At 44.3% G+C, this 19,962-nt stretch overlaps 1 protein-coding gene across 1 annotated transcript; it reads left to right on the top strand.

Annotated features, from left to right (window-relative positions):
• Positions 1–2,286: 2,286 nt before the first annotated feature.
• Positions 2,287–19,648, top strand: LOC142295719 (microtubule-associated serine/threonine-protein kinase 4-like). The gene is made up of 16 exons (XM_075338807.1): positions 2,287–2,573; positions 3,193–3,294; positions 3,779–3,872; positions 6,456–6,556; positions 9,526–9,611; positions 9,967–10,175; positions 10,637–10,775; positions 10,876–11,008; positions 11,148–11,313; positions 11,463–11,564; positions 16,760–16,885; positions 17,020–17,126; positions 17,218–17,999; positions 18,286–18,374; positions 18,989–19,078; positions 19,302–19,648. Exons 1-16 carry the CDS (start codon positions 2,346–2,348, stop codon positions 19,439–19,441), a joined length of 2,694 nt encoding a protein of 897 aa, XP_075194922.1. The 5' UTR covers positions 2,287–2,345; the 3' UTR covers positions 19,442–19,648.
• Positions 19,649–19,962: the final 314 nt, after the last annotated feature.

The following is a 19,962-nucleotide window of genomic DNA, read 5'->3' as shown; positions in this document are numbered from 1 at the left end:
GCTTTCGTGTTGGCTTTTTTCGGGGCTTTTCGGATAGGAGAATTGGTGAGCCCGTCAAGGGTGCTTGGGGGTGGTTTGCTATTCGAGGATGTGTCGGTAGTGGGACGGAGAGTGGAGTGTCGGCTTCGGCGGTCCAAGACGGACCAGATGGGTCGGGGCAGGTTGGTAGTGTTGTATGCGGTGCAAGGGGATGGCTTGTGCCCGGTGCAGGTGGTGAGTCAGTTTTGTGGTCTGCGGGGCGGTCTTCCGGGCCCGCTGCTACGTCACGAGGACGGGGCTTGGTTGTCTCGTTATCAGTTTGTGGCAGTGCTGAGGAGTTGTTTGCGCTGGGCAGGTGAGCGCCCAGAGGATTACGGGTCCCATTCGTTCAGGATTGGGGCGGCTACCGAGGCTTCTCGTTGGGGTCTTGGAGATGACATGGTGAGACGGATTGGTCGGTGGGAGTCCTCTCGTTTTCGTGGTTATGTGCGCCCGCAGTTATTATCTCGTTGAGGGCTCTGGTGGGGAGTTGTTTGTTCTGCCGTTAGGTTTTTGTTGTTCTTTGTGGCAATCTGGAATGCTGGTGTTGTTGTTAAAATTGTTTCCTTTATTGTAGGAGTGTGTCTGATCTGGATCCTGGGGCACTCGTTCGTTTTTTGGGGGGCCCGTCGGGCCGACGCTCGCCCGAATGGTCGGCAGTTGGGTCTGGACAGGTCGCTGGCATCGGTCAAGTGGATTGGAGTGCGGGGCATGGAATGGAGCAGGGTCGTGCCGGAATTCGAGTACTATTGCAGGATGGACAGACCCCCGAACGTGTTGGTTTTGCACGTGGGGGGTAATGACCTGGGTTCGCGGGCATCCCGCGATCTGATTCGGGACATTAAGATCGACCTACTGCGGTTATGGGCAAGGTATCCGGGCCTGATAGTGGTGTGGTCGGATATTGTGGCCAGATTATGGTGGAGGGGGGCCCGGTCGGTTGAGAAGATTAATCGCGCCCGGGCACAAGTGAACAGGGTGGTTGCGCGTTTCGTGCGGAGAAACGGCGGCGTGGTGGTGAGGCATGTGGACCTGGAATCGGCGAAGTGGCAGTTTCGGAGAGGTGATGGGGTTCATCTTAATGACATTGGTTCTGATTTATGGGCCCTGGGTTTGCGGGATGGTGTGGAGCAAGCCTTGGGCGTGTGGCGGGTCCAGGCCACGTAAGGTGTCACGTGTCCTGTCCTGTGGCGGGGGTAGGTCTGGTCCAGAAGCGGTTGGAAGGGATTTGTAGCTGGACCGAGAGGCACTGTCTTGGTATGGTGTCTCTGGGTTCCGGGAAATTGCAGGCACGGGGTTCTGCAAAGTTTGGGGGGTATTAATCCGTGGGGTGATTAATACCTCATCTCTGGCTCGGAGTGTTGCGGCCAGGGATATTGGTGTAGGAAAGGGTTTTCTGGACCGGGCCTACATAGGGTTTCATGTACCGTTTATTATTATGTGTTACCTATTATTGTGTGTTTGGGGTCGCCCGTTGGACGGCGCCCCCTTTGTGGTAGTATGTTAATAATAGGTAATAAAGGCTGCTGTGGCCAATTTGTTTAACCAAGTCGCATGCAGTCGGTGTATTATTTTTAGGTTAAGTTTTAAGGGGGTATAGTAACCATCACGACCGGAAATCCTTCCTCAGTGGTCATGGCTGATTTCATAATAGAACCTGACAACTTTTGAAAATATGTGGAACAGTGTTATTATAAAGGATCTGACTGTGTATTAATATTATAGAAACACCTAAGTGGTCACCCTCATAAATGAATAAATGTGTATTATTGGTAGTTGTGCATTTTGACTTTGCCCAGTGATTGCAGGGTCATATGTGGAATAGATACCCCATCTATTGAAATGGGGGAGGGAGAGAAAGAAGGGCCTCTGTGCATCATATGCCAGGGCGGGATGTGGTCCCAGTCCACCTCTCTTTCCTCAGTAAAGAAACTTCTTTTAGCTCCAGAATCTTAATTTCTTGTTGATTAAAACATTTATCATTTTTGTGTATAGCAGATAAAAATAATTTATCTTACAACATAAAATTACCCTCGCTAATTAAAAAAGTAAAGCACCCATAGCTTTTTCCTCCATGCCTGCGTCTGCTACTGATGCTCCACCTATATTATTACTTCCTTAAGGATTGCTAGGCAACTTCCTTATATGGTAAGATTCCGATTTAAGAATTAAGAACACGATTCCATTATGACATCACAATTAACCATCACTTCTTATACAAGTGTTTTCACTCTGACTGTCACTTTGACACTTTGTGGTCATTGCTTGCTGTCAATGATTTGCTATATAGCTAGTCATATATTGATCGCGATTAGATTTACTTTAAAATGTTTGGAATTCATCCAGACAAACTTCATGTGTTAGCACAACTTGAGGGGATTCTTACCACCTTTGACCCTAACCTTGTGCTACCACTATCCGATGGCGTCATCAGCTTCACTTACCGGCTGGTAATGGAGCTTGTGAGAGACTGCCTGACCAAATACAACCGAGGTCGTATAAGCTTACAATATCTTGAGCATTTACAGAAGAGCATCAGGACATTAGTACAACAGGTAAATAGCAGTTAATATTAGTAATGTAAAATAATAATGGAATACTAGTTTGTTTATCCTGTACCAAATATGCAGATAAGAACAGCCAGGGAGCCGAAATAGGGTTTACAGGCTACATGACATGGGAGAGGGTTGTATTTAAAGGGTTAATTGGATTAATTGGCGCTTATTGATTGTGTTAATTATTTCCATATTTTAATAGATCAGACTTTCACTTTTTTTTTTTTCCTTTATTTTTAAAAAGAGGGGTGATTTGAACTTTTATATTTTAAAACATTTTTTAAAACTTTTTTCTTTATTTTTTACATGTTTTGTAAGGTGTCCTTAGGGGATTGAAACATGAGATCATTCAATCACTTATACTAAATATTGTAATACTATAGTAAAATCATGGCCTCCTATGGAGGTCACAGGTCACAAGCAGTCATGTGTCTTACATACACTGGGTATGGAGGGAGGACGTGGAGATTTAAAGGTTTATAAGTGACCGATTCCCTCGTCAGCTGTCATGTAGTAATTGTGGTGCAGATAGCAGGAGTAACATGGGGATATCAATGGCCTCCTCCATTCTGCACTTTCTCTCATGGTTTTCCTTTCTTGTTTATTTTTATCTCTATAGGCTGAAGAAAAATCCCAAAGTGGAGAATTGGCCTTTTTTAAACAACTGGCCCAAAATGTCCTGTATGTCCTGGAACATGCAGCCTACTCAATGGAGCGCCAGGTAAGGATCCATCATCTTCTATATCTTATGTCCTTGTTGTCTGATCTTCTCCAGATTACCAGTCACATAGCAGAAAGTCCCATTTATGATGTTAGAGGCCTCTCTGCTCGCTCCCGGCAGACACAGGACACTTTATTGCCGTCGGCCTTCTTTGGGCTCCATCATCTGTGATGACAGTCAGTACTCAGCGGTGCGGGGCTTGTATTTCCCCCTCTGTCTTACTCGATCACCACAATCTTTTTTCTAGTAAATGCTGCAGTTCTTGTAGAAGTTATTACAGATCAGATATATATATATATATATATATAAGTCCCTGATATATTAATTCGGGTTTACTGGAGGGGGCGGATGTGCATAAGTCTATCCAATACTGAAATTATCAAGTAAATCCAGGTTTAGTCCTTCCTGTTTGATATATATATATATATACGATAATTTAGTATTTGTGAATTGTAGTATTAATTGTAAATATTATATCCTTCAGAAAACATCAAAAGGTGACTCCGAAGAGGGGCAAAGCCTGAATATCCCTGACCCTGATAGCCGTCAGGGAGAGATAAACACTGATCCGATGGACGGTAAGACGATCGTCTCATATTTTACATTTCAATATCACGTTATAGAGAACGGAAGAGAATATGTAGATTTACTCATCATCCTCTGTATGAGGGCGGTGATGGTTCCTGGACCCCCTATAGACTATAAAGGAGGGGGCTCATGTAATTCTGCTTCTTTCCTCTGGGCTTTTTAAGATCAGAAATGTACAAAGAGACTTATAGGCCTCAATCGTGTCATTATTGGGATTCGATCAGATCCTGAGCATTGACACATTTATGAAACAATATACAGTATATATATATATATATATACTAGCTGTTGCACCCAGCGTTGCCCGGGATAGTAACTGTCCCTCAGTTTCTCTCCCAGTCTCTGTATGTCTCCCTCTCTGGCTGTGTCTGTCTCTATGTCTTTTTCTGTCTCTTTCCTTGTCTGTCTCTTTTATTGTCTGTCTCTCTATATCTCTCCCTGTCTAGCTCTTTCCCTGTCTGTCTCTGTCTGTGTCTGTCTCTTTCCCTGGCTGCATTGTGACACGCCAACATTCCATTTAAGGGCGTGGCTGCGCATTCTTCTGAAGTTCTGGCGGCACTGTTGCTCCCAGCTCCATTGACTTTAATGGAGGCAGACTTTTTGGTGAAAAACTAAAGCGCGGTTAAAATTTCCCCTCAAAGCATAGTCTACGACGTTCCCTGTGTGAAATGGAGTGTCAACGGTGCAATTTCCTTTACCGGACATACATACATACATACATATATACATACATACATACACTCGGCTTTATATATTAGATCTACAGTGCCATGCGAAAGTATTCGGGCCCCTTGATTTTTTGAACCTTTTCCCACATTTCAGGCTTAAAACATAAAGATAAAAATTTAAATTTTAGGGTGAAGAATCAACAAGTGGGACACAATTGTGAAGTTGAACGAAATGTATTGCTTATTTTAAATGTTTTTAAAAAATAAAAAAATGAAAATTGGGGCGTGTAAAATTATTCGGCCCCTTTAAGTTAATACTTTGTAGCACCACCTTTTGCTACGATTACAGCTGCAGTTGCTTGGGGTATGTGTCTATCAATTTTGCACATCGAGAGACTGAAATTCTTGCTTATTCTTCCTTAGAAAACAGCTTGAGCTGAGTGAGGTTGGATGGAGAGCGTTTGTGAACAGCAGTTTTCAGCTCTTTCCACAGATTCTCCATTGGATTTAGGTCTGGACTGTGAATTGGCCATTCTAACACCTGGATACGTTTAATTGTGATTTTGCTTTATGTTTGGGATCATTGTCTTGTTGAAAGACAAATCTCCGTCCCAGTCTCAGGTCTTTTGCAGACTCCAACAAGTTTTCTTCAAGAATGGTCCTGTATTTGGCTCCATCCATCTTCCCATCAATTTTAACCATCTTCCCTGTCCCTGCTGAAGAAAAGCATGCCCAAACCATGATGCTACCACCACCATGTTTGACAGTGGGGATGGTGTGTTCAGGGTGATGAGCTGTGTTGCTTTTCGCCAAACATATAATTTGTCATTGTGCACAAAAGGTTCGATTTTGGTTTCATCTCACCAGAGCACCTTCTTCCACATGTTTGGTGTATCCCAGGTGACTTGTGGCAAACTTTAAACAACACTTTTTATGGATATCTTTGAGAAATGGCTTTCTCCTTGCCACTGTTCCATAAAGGCCAGATTTGTGCAGTGTACAACTGATTGTTGTCCTATGGACAGACTCTCTCACCTCAGCTGTAGATCTCTGCAGTTCATCCAGAGTGATCATGGGCCTCTTGGCTGCATCTCTGATCAGTCTTCTCCTTGTTTGACATGAAAGTTTGGATGGACGGCCGGGTCTTGGTAGATTTGCAGTGGTATGATACTCCTTCCATTTCAATATGATCACTAGCACAGTGCTTCTTGGGATGTTTAAAGTTTTGTAAATCTTTTTGTAACCAAATCCGGCTTTAAATTTCTCCACAACAGTATCACGGACCTGCCTGTTGTGTTCCTTGGTCTTCATGATGCTCTCTGTGCTTTAAACAGAACATTGAGACTATCACAGAGCAGGTGCATTTATACGGAGACTTGATTACACACAGGTGGCTTATATTTCTCATCATGAGCCATTTAGGACAACATTGGATCATTCAGAGATCCTCAATGAACTTCTGGAGTGAGTTTGCTGCACTGAAAGTAAAGGGGCCGAATAATATTGCACGCCCCAATTTTCAGTTTTTTTATTTTTTAAAAAAGTTTAAAATAAGCAATAAATTTCATTTAACTTCACAATTGTGTCCAACTTGTTGTTGATTCTTCACCATAACATTAAAATTCGTATCTTTATGTTTGAAGCCTGAAATGTGGGAAAAGATTGAAAAAATCAAGGGGGCAGAATACTTTCTCAAATATATATATATATATATATATATATATATATATATATATATATATATACACAAACATATATCTATAGTGTGTGCAGAATATCCATATACCTAGTATTGTTCCAGTTGCAGGGATCTTCTCATTTCCCTCATAATATGGATGTTTTATATAATAAGTGCTGCTATAAGCTAATACATATTGTCTCTTCATTATTTTATCATTGTTTTAGGAGTAACCGTGCCAGCAAATATTGATGGTGGAATTTGTGAGACACCAAATATTGATGGTGGAATCTGTGAGACACCAGAGATCATCCACGAATCTGCCAGTGTAAGTATCAGTGATGTCTGTATAATCATCAGATCAGTAGGTATGACTTACATGTCCCATATTTTCCCCTGCAGTGCAATGATATATGTGTTACGGGGGGCTGTCTGATAATAAAACCCAAAGGAATATCAGACAGTCAGGGTCCACCGTGCAAAGACTCTGCTGCAGACTATGGCAGAGGATAAGGGGTATATAAGTGTGCCACTGTAAATAGTAATAGCACAAGTGCAGAGTGCAATACCTCTGTTAAACTCACAGAGGAAAATAATTAGGAAATAAAGCAATTTCTCCCTTACTTGGAGGGTGTGTGGTATGGTCTCTGTTAATGGTCACAGAGACAAAAGCAGTGAGTGTGAAATGGCACCTACCTAGGTCCGTTCCTCTAGCGGTGCCAGGAGACGGACAGCAGCGTAAGCCGCACAAAGCTCCTACCTGCCTTCGCTCCACTAGTGTGCGAGGACACGAACCACTAGATATGGCACCTGCCTGGGTCCGCTCCACTAGTGGTGCAAAAGAGACGGACAGCAGCATAAGCCGCACAAAGCTCCTACCTATGTTCGCTCCCCTAGTGTGCGAGGATACGAACAACTGCCAGATGCAGTATAAGGAACGTTACCCTAGCGGCAACGTCCACCTACGAGTAGAATCACAAGGCCCAGCCGGACCATGTGTCTCAGGCACCTGCCTATGTCCGCTCCACTAAGATGTAAGGATACGGACCGCAGCCGAAGCTGTAAGGTATAAGAACGTTACCCTGCCGGTAGCGCTCACCTAGCATAGACAGATAGATGCCTAGAGGGACGTGCACAGAGCGTCTACTCTCATGCATGAACCAAGAGGACTGAGCGCCAGGCGGCGTGCGTCAGGGTCTTATATAGACTTTGTGCCTCATCCAAGATGGAGGACACCAGAGCCAATCCGCTGCCAGAACGACAGGAATGACGTCACGCTGGCCTATCACCGAGCAAAGCGTCACAAGCACATGACCAGCGACCAATCGGCATAGAAGGTGTCAGAGACATGTGACAACGTGTCACAAGCACATGACCAGCGGCCAATCAGCATAGAAGGTGTCACAGACATGTGACCTCGTGTCAGCGATGATGTCACCCGCACATGTGCAATGGCTCCAAGATAGGACTTAGTCTCCAGCGCTTGCACATGTGCAGTAGCAAGAAATCCGAACATAGTCTCCAGTGCTCGCACATGTGCAGTAGCAAGAAATCCGAACATAGTCTCCAGTGCCACAGCAACCGTAACAGTACCTCCCCCTCAAGGGCCCCCCTCCCGGCGACGCAGGTAATCGGCAACTAAGTCGGGAGCATGGACAGCCTCCTCAGGCTCCCAAGAGCGATATTCAGGGCCGTAGCCCTCCCAAGCTATCAAGAAGAACCTGCGCCCTCGAACCATCTTAGAACCAACTATGGCTTGTACCTCATAGCTAGAGCGAGAGGAATCAGAGGCAGGAGAGTGCACTTTACGAGCGTGAGGTAAAATAGCCGGCTTTAGCAGTGAGACATGGAATTTGTCATGGATCCTAAGATGGACGGGTAACTTCAATTGGTAGACTACAGGATTTACCTGTCGAAGAACCTCATAAGGACCCAGGAAGCGAGGAGCAAATTTGACAGAGCTCACTCTAAGTTTCACGTGTTTTGCAGAGAGCCACACAAAGTCCCCTGGAGAAAAGACAGGACCCGGGCGACGAAACCGATTGGACACCGTCTTCATACAGTCCTTAGCTGTTTGGATCGACTCTTGAGTCCGATCCCAAACCTCTCTGGCATTAGTTGCCTAGTCAGCCACAAGAGGAGGAGGTGCAGCAGCGGGAAACGGTACCGGTATCCTAGGGTGTTGCCCATTATTGAGTACGAACGGTGTCTGCCCAGTGGCCTCGGACAGCGAATTGTTAAGGGCAAATTCTGCCCAGGGTAGGAGGGAGGACCAGTTATCATGGTTCTCAGCAACAAAGTGTCGAAGGTATATAATCATGGATTGATTGGTACGCTCAACCAAACCATTGGTCTCCGGATGGTATGCCGAAGAGAGATTCAACTCAATTTGCAGAAGGCTACAAAGATCTCGCCAGAAATGGGAAGCAAATTGCGGACCTCTATCACAAATGATACGATCTGGCATCCCGTGAAGCCTAAAGACATGCTTGAGGAATAGTTTGGCTAGTACCCTGGAAGATGGGATTCTCGATAACGGTACGAGATGAACCATCCGGGAGAAATGGTCCGTAATGACCCACACAAATCTATGTCCCTGTGAACACAGATGATCACCCACAAAGTCCATGCCTACCACCTCCCATGGTCTATCTGTCACTGGTAAAGGATGCAAGAGCCCAGCCGGTCTCTTCCGTAACGGACGGTTGCGAGCACATGAGTAGCAGGAACCGACATATCTCTTGACGTGGCTGGCTAAGTGTGGCCACCAATACCACCTCTCGAGTAACTCTCGTGTCCGTCTAATACCGAGCAAAGCGTCACAAGCACATGACCAGCGACCAATCGGCATAGAAGGTGTCAGAGACATGTGACCACGTGTCACAAGCACATGACCAGCGGCCAATCAGCTTAGAAGGTGTAAGAGACATGTGACCTCGTGTCAGCGATGATGTCACCCGCACATGTGCAATGGCTCCAAGATAGGACTTAGTCTCCAGCGCTTGCACATGTGCAGTAGCAAGAAATCCGAACATAGTCTCCAGTGCTCGCACATGTGCAGTAGCGAGAAATCCGAACATAGTCTCCAGTGCCACAGCAACCGTAACAATATGTGTATGGAGGATATCACCCTATAATATAATATATTCTGTGGAGGTTCCGGCTTGTGTCACATCCTCTACATCTGCTACAATGTAATCAGTGGGGACATAATATATAAGGGAGACCTTCTTGTATCTGGAGCTTTTATTTTCCTCCATATTCTATTTCTTACAGTCATTTCTTATTCCTTTTTAGGCCTTTATCGGATCATTAAACTCAAGGAGAATTCCTTGTAAGGGCGACTATAAACCGATCAAAGTGATCGGCCGTGGATCTTTTGGGTGAGCTTTATTTTGGTATAATATTTATTTCCCAGGGCTCCTTATGACGATGCCTATGTCTCAGTGTCCTGTCCGGGCAATGTTCCTATAGAGAAATTACATGAGTACACATCACTGTCCACATCTAATTGTCACTATTCAGGTCAATTAGGATGTGACGAGGATGAGGACCTCCCCTAAGTCATCATTTCTGAAGTGTTATTTTACATAATTCTAGACATGGATGTCTAATGAAGGCCAAACATCTAATATTAGTCTTACAGGAGATTGATTGATTGATTGATTGATTGATGAGGTCTATAGACAGACTGTTAGTAAGAATTTATAATAAATCATGGATTTTCCTCCTCTCCAGAGCTGTCCACTTAGTGCGCCATAAAGACACAAACCAGTTATGCGCTTTGAAGAAACTGAACAAGCAGAACCTGAAAGAACCAAGGAAACTTGAACAGGCCTTTTTGGAGAGGGACATCTCAACATTCGCGGATTGTCCCTTTGTGGCCTCCATGTTCTGCTCCTTTCCTACTAAGCTTCATCTGAATATGGTCATGGAGTATGTACCAGGTAGGACACATCCGTTATATCTATATCCAGCCCATGTCTGATTAATCCTAGCATCTTGTATATAACCAAAATGTGCCACATGGATGGTTACATGTCCACACTGCATTTACTATAAGTTATCTGTTACCAGGATGCCTGAGGAACCATTGATCTCTGTGAAAGTCTCCTCAGTACGCCCTCACTGAGCATGGCTGCAACTTCCACTATGAATAAAAGGGAGATTTGTCTTCATTCGAAAAGTTTTTATAGATGGGAACTTTCACAGATAAATATATTAGAGGCTTGTAGATGAGACCTGGCCCTGTCTCTTTGTATAGGGTCACTTTGCAGTATACGTAAAGACTCTACCTTAACATATCTCTATATCTGACATCCTGTCCCAGTATCTCCACTTCACCTTCACACTGTGTAATTTACATTGGAACAAACCTTTACCTTTCATATTTGTTTTTTTCCTGTAGGGGGAGACTGTGACAGTCTTATAAAGTCCAGAGGTCCATTACCTGTCACCTTGGCCCGTATGTATATTGCAGAAACAGTCCTTGCGGTGGAATACCTGCACAGCTACGGTGTGGTGCACAGAGACCTGAAGCCGGGCAAGTAAGTGACCTTAGTAGTATAATGAAGGGGAAGAATGGTAGATTTTGTTGTACCATTTATGGGTTATTACTTGGGACTGACTCCATCTTTTCTTTCACAGCCTCCTGATAACATCAACCGGACACATTAAAGTCACGGATTTTGGGCTTTCGAAAGTCGGCCTCATGAGACCAACATCAGACATCTACTATGTTCCAATTAAGGACATCACCAGCGAGTTCCTTGATAAAGAGGTTAGCGTTACTTACAGGATCTTGTACTTTACAGATCTTAGCTCTATCTCCTCTTATAATTCCTGTAGGAAACGTTTCCTCTGATGTCATTTGTCACAATTATATCTATTGATCATCTCATTCTTCTATTGGTTTCCAGACTTTTGGTACCCCTCATTACATGGCCCCAGAAGTTATCCTAAAGATAGGCTATGGACGGCCTGTGGACTGGTGGTCAGTAGGGATCCTGCTATATAAATTTATTTTTGGAATTACTCCATTCAATGGGGTTTCCACAAGGGAGATTATTCGCAAGGTCATCCGGGGTAAGTAAAATAATGTGAATGTTACATGATGTCGCTGTTATTCGGTCTGTTTGCTTCTGTTGTTTAGTTTCTAGATTTGTAAAGGACATTTTTTTTTTAAATAAATGAAGAGGTTTTATTTCCTTTAATATTTGCTTTTTATATAACAGATGACATACCTTGGAAGGATCAGAATTACTGTCCTTCATACAGAGCTCGTGATTTCATCACTGAGCTGCTGAGAAAAAATCCAGCACAAAGACTTGGGACAGGTAATATTATAATATACTAGCTGTAGTACCCGGCAATGCTCGGGATAGGAGATAAGTGTCTCTCTCCCTCTCCGACCGTCTGTCTTCCTCTGCCTCTCTTTCTGTGTCTCTGTTTCTGTGTGTCTGTGTCTCTGTGTGTGTTTTTGTCTCTGTGTGCCTCTGTCTCTGTGTGTCTGCATGTGTCTCTGTCTGTGTGTGTGTCTGCATGTCTCTGTATGTGTCTCTGTCTGTGTCTCTTTCTCTGTGTGTCTCTGTTTCTGTGTGTCTCTGTTGTCTGTCTCTGTATCAGTATCTGAGTGTCTCTGTATGTCTCTGTATCAGTCTCTGTATGTCTCTGTTTCTGTGTGTTTCTGTGTGTCTGTCTTTGTGTTTGTCTCTGTCTTTCTGTGTGTTTCTGTGTATGTCTCTGTGTGCCTCTGTCTCAGTGTCTATCTTTGTGTGTCTCTCTGTGTCTCTGTCTTTGTTTCTGTGTGTCTCTGTCTGTGTGTGTGTGTGTCTCTGTGTGGTCTGTCTCTGTGTGTATCTCTGTTTCTGTGTGTCTATGTGTGTCTGCCTGTAATGCCTGCCTGGAACTACAGGCTGACTGGCTGTAATGGACAGGCTAGAGGAAAGCCGCTCATGAAGCAGGACCCCGAAAATCTGAAACCCTTTAACCCCTATACAGAGGTCACTACCTGTGGTAGGCTGCAGTCCGATGAGAGTAATAGCCAGTAATTGTAGAACAAATCTGGCTCAACTATGAGATTGTGTGCTCTGGAGTAATAAAGTCCAAATAATCAAAAAAGAACTCCGGCACACCACAATAAAGTTATAGAGAAGTCCAAAATGGTGCTTGAAAATAATGGTTTATTCAGTGTTTAAAAATCTAGTCCGTCCAACGTTTCGATCCAAAGGTGGATCTTTCACAAGGACCATGAGAGTAAGTACTATCAAAAATATCATCAATTCGCACCAAGAAGAATTATAAACAGACGTCTTTATCTGGAATGACTATACAATCAGTCTTAATAAATACCTTTATGTGTATGGTATAATGTCTAAATGGACAGTGACACTCAAAAATTAAGTGTTAAGCTTTCAACGAGGAGCTTTTCTTCTACATGAATAATAATGACATGACATGTAAGTAAGGAGGTATAATACCCTCAGACTAGATATCCCATCTCGTCTCAATGGATATGATGAGCAATTGACAGGCGCCATTATTGGATCTTTACCCTTACCACCAACGCAGTTACAGGTACTTCCAATTCACTGGTATTGCTGCCACTTTCTTGTTCCCCTGGAAGACATCCTATCAATTGCTCATTATATCCATTGAGACGAGATGGGATATCTAGTCTGAGGGTATTATACCTCCTTACTTACATGTCATGTCATTATTATTCATGTAGAAGAAAAGCTCCTCGTTGAAAGCTTAACACTTAATTTTTGAGTGTCACTGGCCATTTAGACATTATACCATACACATGAAGGTATTTATTAAGACTGATTGTATAGTCATTCCAGATAAAGACGTCTGTTTATAATTCTTCTTGGTGCGAATTGACGATATTTTTGATAGTACTTAGTCTCATGCTCTTTGTGAAAGATCCACCTTTGGATTGAAATGTTGGACGGACTAGATTTTCAAACACTGAATAAACCATTATTTTCAAGCACCATTTTGGACTTCTCTATAACTTTATTGTGGTTTGCCGGAGTTCTTTTTTGATTATTGAGAGTAGTAGCCAGGCAGAATCAAACCGGGAAATGCAAAACAGGGACATAATCAGGCAGGCAAAGACGTAATCAGAAAATAATGCAGAGGTCAAATCCGGATCGGGCAGCAAGGTACAAATATGGCAGGCAGGAGAGTAGTCAGAGAGCAGGCCGTGGTCAAAGCAGAAATCAAATAATCAGAGTAGGGAGAACCAGAGTCTAGCAGGAATACAATCTATATCTGGCAATGGCCAGAAGACCGAAGAGGGGATAAAAAGGGTGTGGTGTCTTCCCATTGGCTGTAGCTGAATTATTTCAACCTCAGCCGGAAGACACACACCATTTATACTCAGCCAATGGTACTGCAGGCGCCCAGAAAACCCAGCCTAGTGGATCAGCAGAGCCTGCACCAGGGGTGGGATTCAAATTTTTAACAGGTTCTCTGTAAACCCCACCCATTTGAAAACCCACACCCATTCTGTAACCACATCCATTTTGTTAGTCACACCCATTTTCATGCACTTTCCTCAATCACAAAATACAAGTAATTTAAAGTAAAATCTCTTTCCCCTTCTAACTCTCCTATACCTTCACTCTCCTGTCCAGTACCAGTTGTTCCAGTCACTGTCAGTTATATTGTATTAAACGGTTTTCCTACAATTTTTAAAAATTATTACTAAAGGAGCCCTGCTAAAATTGGAACGGACAACCTTCCCCATACAAATCTCATCCCATGCGGCTGCTTTTCCAGTGCAGATCCCATCCCATGTGGCTCCTTTCCCCCTACAGATCTCATCCCATGTGGCTCCTTTACCCCTACAGATCTCATCCCATGAGGGCTCTTTCCCCTGCAGATCCCATCCCATTATGGCCTCTTTCCCTTGCAGATCCCATCCCATTATGGTCTTTTTCACCTGCAGATCCCATCCAATTATGGCCTCTTTCCCCTGCAGATCCCATTTGGCCTCTTTCCCTTGCAGATTCTATTATGGCCTCTTTCCCCTGCAGATCCCATTATGGCCTCTTTCCCCTGCAGATCCCATTATGGCCTCTTTCCCCTGCTAACAAGCTAGGTTACTGCCTCGTTCCCCTGCAGATCCCATTATGGCATCTGTCCCCTGCAGATCCCATTATGGCCTCTTTCCCCTGCAGATACCATTATGGCCTCTTTCCCGTGTGGATCCCATCCCATTATGGCCTCTTTCCCCTGCAGATCCCATTATGGCCTCTTTCCCCTGCAGATCCCATTATGGCCTCTTTCCCCTAGAGATCCCATTATGGCCTCTTTCCCGTGTGGATCCCATCCCATTATGGCCTCTTTCCCCTGCAGATCCCATCCCATTATGGCCTCTTTCCCCTGCAGAGGCCATTATGGCCTCTTTCCCCTGCAGATTCTGTCCCATATGGCTCCTTTTCCCATATAGTTCCCATCTTTTGCGGCTCCTCTCCCCATATAGTTCCCATCTTTTGCAGCCTCTTCTCCCCATATAGTTCCCATCTTATGCGGCTCCTCTCCCCTTATAGTTCCCATCTATGCGGCCTCCTCTCCCCATATAGTTCCTATCTATGCGGCCTCCTCTCCTCATATAGTTCCCATCTTATGCGGCTCCTCTCCCCATATAGTTCTCATCTATGCGGCCTCCTCTCCCCATATAGTTCCTATCTATGCGGCCTCCTCTCCTCATATAGTTCCCATCTTATGCGGCTCCTCTCCCCATATAGTTCTCATCTATGCGGCCTCCTCTCCCCATATAGTTCCCAACTTATGCGGCTCCTCTTCCCATATAGTTCCCAACTTATGCGGTTCCTCTTCCCATATAGTTCCCAACTTATGCGGCTCCTCTCCCCTTATAGTTCCCAACTTATGCGGTTCCTCTTCCCATATAATTCCCATCTTATGCGACCTCCTCTCCCCATATAGTTCCCATCTTTTGCGGCCTCCTCTCCCCATATAGTTCCCATCTTATACGGCTCCTCTCCCCATATAATTCCATTCTATGCGGCCTCCTCTCCCCATATAGTTCCCATCTATGCAGCCTCCTCTCCCCATATAGTTCCCATCTATGCAGCCTCCTCTCCCCATATAGTTCCCATCTATGCGGCTCCTCTCTCTGCTCCCTGCATCTTCGGCTCACTGAGCACTTACCTGCTCGAAGGATTGGCGGCTTCTCCTCTGACTTCCTCTGCGGCACTCTACACACTGACAGGCGGCAGCAGGAGGAGCTACCTCACCACGCTGCCGTGACCTCTGCAGCGTCAGCGTGTCGCTGCATGCCAGGTCAGGGAGCAGACAGGCTCCACTGAACCCGGAAGTGTGGTGCGTATGGAGGTATGGGGATTAATTTGTGTTAGTGACTTAAAGACACTATCACAAGTGAATACAGGGAACAGGATCACCAGAGCCGTTTCTTGCCGGTTCGGGGAACCGGCTGCTATTTTATCTACCGGATCGCCTTAACAGGACAGAAGCGGCTAAATCCCACCCCTGGCCTGCACCCTCCAGAGCCATTGGCACCGGCTCCTCCTCCATCACCAGCACAATCCACAGCGGTAATACGGCGGTGCCTGGTGACTGAAGCAGAAGTCGCAGGAGCGGACTCTGGTGAGGATGTGACACTGTCTCTGTATCAGTCTCTGTGTGTGTCTCTGTATCAGTCTCTGTGTCTGTGTGTGTCTCTGTGTGTCTGTCTCTGTGTGTGTCTGTGTGTTTCTGTATGTGTCTCGTTTTCCTTCGTTGTCTCAAAACATAGTCTATGACGTTCCCTGAGACAAATGAGGCGGCTGTGCAAAATTTCATGATTGTAAATACGATGGTGCGGATTACTTTAGCGGACATACACACATACTGTACATACATACACACACACACACACACACATACTGTACATACATACATACATACACACACACACACACACGCACACACACACATACTGTACATACATACACACACACACACACACACACACTGTACATACATACATACACACACATACTGTACATACATACATACACACACACACATACTGTACATACATACATACATACACACACACACACACACACGCACACACACACATACTGTACATACATACACACACACACACACACACACTGTACATACATACATACACACACATACATACATACACACACACACACACACACACACTGTACATACATACATACATACACACACATACTGTACATACATACATACACACACACACACACACACACACTCAGCTTTATATATTAGATTATTAATGACTTATTACACTTCTGTGACCAGACAAATGAGCGTGACCATGTAGATCAACACTTAAGGATCTCTACCGCCTTGTCCATTCCCCATTCTTCATGTTATGACTGTCAGGACATTTTCTGCATGTCGGCTCTGTTACATTTTCAGTTCAGATGAACATAAGCTGTACAAATATGGAGCAGTATCTCTGAGAATGACTATCACTTTCTTTCTTCTCTTCCTTTTCCAGGAGGTGCAAATGAGGTTAAAACTCATCCATTTTTACGAGACTTAGACTTCGACAATCTTCTAAGTCTGAAGCCCCTGTTCATTCCTGATATAAAGTCAGATGAGGACACCCACTACTTTAACAGTAGTAAGTACAATGAGACGTCATCTGCAGAAATCTGCTGTGTGTCTTGTCTTTCATTTTATGTGATAGTTCCCATCATTATGATGACTGATCCGGTCTTGTGCTAATAATCTCTGATAACACTTTGTACTTTGCAGCTCACCTTCTCACATACAAAGATATGGATTCAGATGAGGACACAAGTGAGGACAATGATTGGCCAGAAGTCCAACATTTTGCATCATCCTCTCAACGGTTTTCTAAAGTAAGTATGTGGTCAATAAAATGTATAAAACCCCCTATTACAGAAAGTTTTAAAATAAATCTATTTTATATTTTTCTGGGTTTTTTTTTAGTTATTTACCATCAATACCGAGATGATGAGCAATGAAGAGCCTCTGTCACCTCCAGAGTGTTCTCCAGAGAACAGGGAACAACACCCTGAGATGATAAACAATGAAGAGCCTGTGTCACCTCCAGAGTGTTCTCCAGAGAAAAGCGAACAACACCCTGAGGTGATGAACAATGAAAAGCCTGTGTCACCTCCAGAGTGTTCTCCAGAGAAAAGCGAACAACACCCTGAGGTGATGAACAATGAAAAGCCTGTGTCACCTCCAGAGTGTTCTCCAGAGAAAAGCGAACAACACCCTGAGGTGATGAACAATGAAAAGCCTGTGTCACCTCCAGAGTGTTCTCCAGAGAAAAGCGAACAACACCCTGAGGTGATGAACAATGAAAAGCCTGTGTCACCTCCAGAGTGTTCTCCAGAGAAAAGCGAACAACACCCTGAGGTGATGAACAATGAAGAGCCTGTGTCACCTCCAGAGTGTTCTCCAGAGAAAAGCGAACAACACCCTGAGGTGATGAACAATGAAAAGCCTGTGTCACCTCCAGAGTGTTCTCCAGAGAACAGGGAACAAGACCCTGAGGTGATGAACAATGAAGAGCCTGTGTCACCTCCAGAGTGTTCTCCAGAGAAAAGCAAACAACACCCTGAGGTGATGAACAATGAAAAGCCTCTGTCACCTCCAGAGTGTTCTCCAGAGAACAGGGAACAACACACTGAGATGATGAGCAATGAAGAGCCTGTGTCACCTCCAGAGTGTTCTCCAGAGGACATTGAACAACACTCAGCCATGTGAGTAGATTATTATTAGGGGGTTTAGATCTGATAAATGTTCAGAACACAAATCTACGTCCAGCATCCACCACCCCATGATTGCTGGTCTCTGTGGTTCTGGCTTGCGATAACACTGGCAATAACAGCTGATCATTGTGAGTCAGGCTCCATTCTTTCTGGTAGAATGGGGTCCTGAGCAGGGTGACCCCTTCATGTTGTCCTACAGTAATTGCCTTACAGACAGGTTGTCTTCCTTCTATGTTGTTTTTACTTGTAACATATTTGTCTTTCTTCTCCCAAACAGGCAGAAAGAATCTTCCCCTTCCCAAACTGATGTTGACAATAAGTGTTTCACTCCTAAAAACAGCGAGTCATCGTCATCCTCATCCTCAGGTGTGTACAGGTTTATAGATCATCCTATTATAGACTATAATCAAAAAGTGTGATGTGAATCTCCACGTGAAGGCTCAGAAAATTACTGCTGTCCCCGAATATTCCGATTTTTGTTTTGTTAAAATCCCCCATACGGTTGTAGAGTTATGGGCCTTTTTATTTACTGCTAATTCTAATGGTCTTTATGAAGGGGGCGTTACTCAGAGGATTCTTTGGGGCGTGTCTTCAGGCTGCTCTGTAATATTAGACTGTGAGCCACACCCCCTTGGAAAAGACTATAAAAATTAGCAGTAAATAAAGAGGCTCATTTCTCTGGAACCGTAAGGGGGATTTTAACAAAACCAAAAACAACAAACTGAGGGGAGCGGGGGGATAAAATAAGACTCAATCCAGGACACTTTTAATCTGGTGGTGGGTCGTCTTTAAAATTACACTGAATTATTTGATAACACTGTGACTGCGTTTTAAGGGGACATAGTTCCTTGGGGGGACACCACATGGCGGCACACAGAAAACCTATAGGTGCACAGTAATCAGTTATATAACTCTGTAGATATACAGCTAATCTTTGTGGAGTTTATAATCAGCATCTTTTTCTGACTTTTTTTTATTAGAATCTCCAGTTCAGAAGACAAAAACATCTGCACAAGAACTGAGAAAAGAACAAAAATCTGAGAAAGTGGAAAAGGGGGAAAGAAGGCGAGGTAAGTGTGAGAATAACCTCCATGTTGTATGATGTCAGTGAGGATTCACGTGGTGCAGATATGATCTGTCAGTGGTGGGATTGTCACATGTATGATGACTGACAATGACCCCGCACCGGTGTATGGAGAAGATTCCTCCACCGACTGGTCACAGTGACACCACAGTAGTGTCCTCTAGTATGGAGTTCCATTACTTACATCAGTTTTACATCTCTTCTCACAGGTTCTATCTTCCGCCGGATGATATCATCCTGCCGGCGTAGATTATCCAGGGCTGCTCGTGCCATCAGAGAAAGCTGCATTTTTGCATGCTGTCACCAGGGCTCCTTAAACATCTCAAGTATGGAGAACCCTGAGATCTAGAGCCCTGAAGATAGTACAGCACAACCACCATCAATACTGTAGGGCGGCACGGTGGCTCAGTGGTTAGCACTGCAGTCTTGCAGCTGGGGTCCTGGGTTCAAATCCCAGCACAGACACCATCTGCAAGGAGTTTGTGTGTTCTCCCCGTGTTTGCGTGGGTTTCCTCCGGGTACTCCGGTTTCCTCCCACACTCCAAAGACATACAGATAGGTAAATTAGATTGCAATTCTTAATGAATACAAGAAAATATAACTGATTAATGTTCTTTAGTATTTAATTGAATATTAGTGGAATTACTGGCATATCAATACTGTACATATCATCAATGTCTGATGGGTTGGAAACTAGAGATGAGCCACCCCCCTAGAGTTCAAGTTCGGTTCGGTTCGTCGAACGATGCCCAGTTCGACGAGCCGTTCGACGAACCTCTCGAACCCCATTGAAAACAATGGGAGGCAATCACAAACACCTAAAAACACCTGGAAAACACCCTCAAACGTGTCCAAAAGGTGACAAACAAC

The sequence above is a fragment of the Anomaloglossus baeobatrachus genome, chromosome 3, assembly GCF_048569485.1.
Source record: "Anomaloglossus baeobatrachus isolate aAnoBae1 chromosome 3, aAnoBae1.hap1, whole genome shotgun sequence".
NCBI classification, from domain to species: Eukaryota; Metazoa; Chordata; class Amphibia; order Anura; family Aromobatidae; genus Anomaloglossus; species Anomaloglossus baeobatrachus.
Note: the sequence above shows the minus strand (reverse complement) of the source record. Positions and strands in the feature narration are given on the sequence as shown.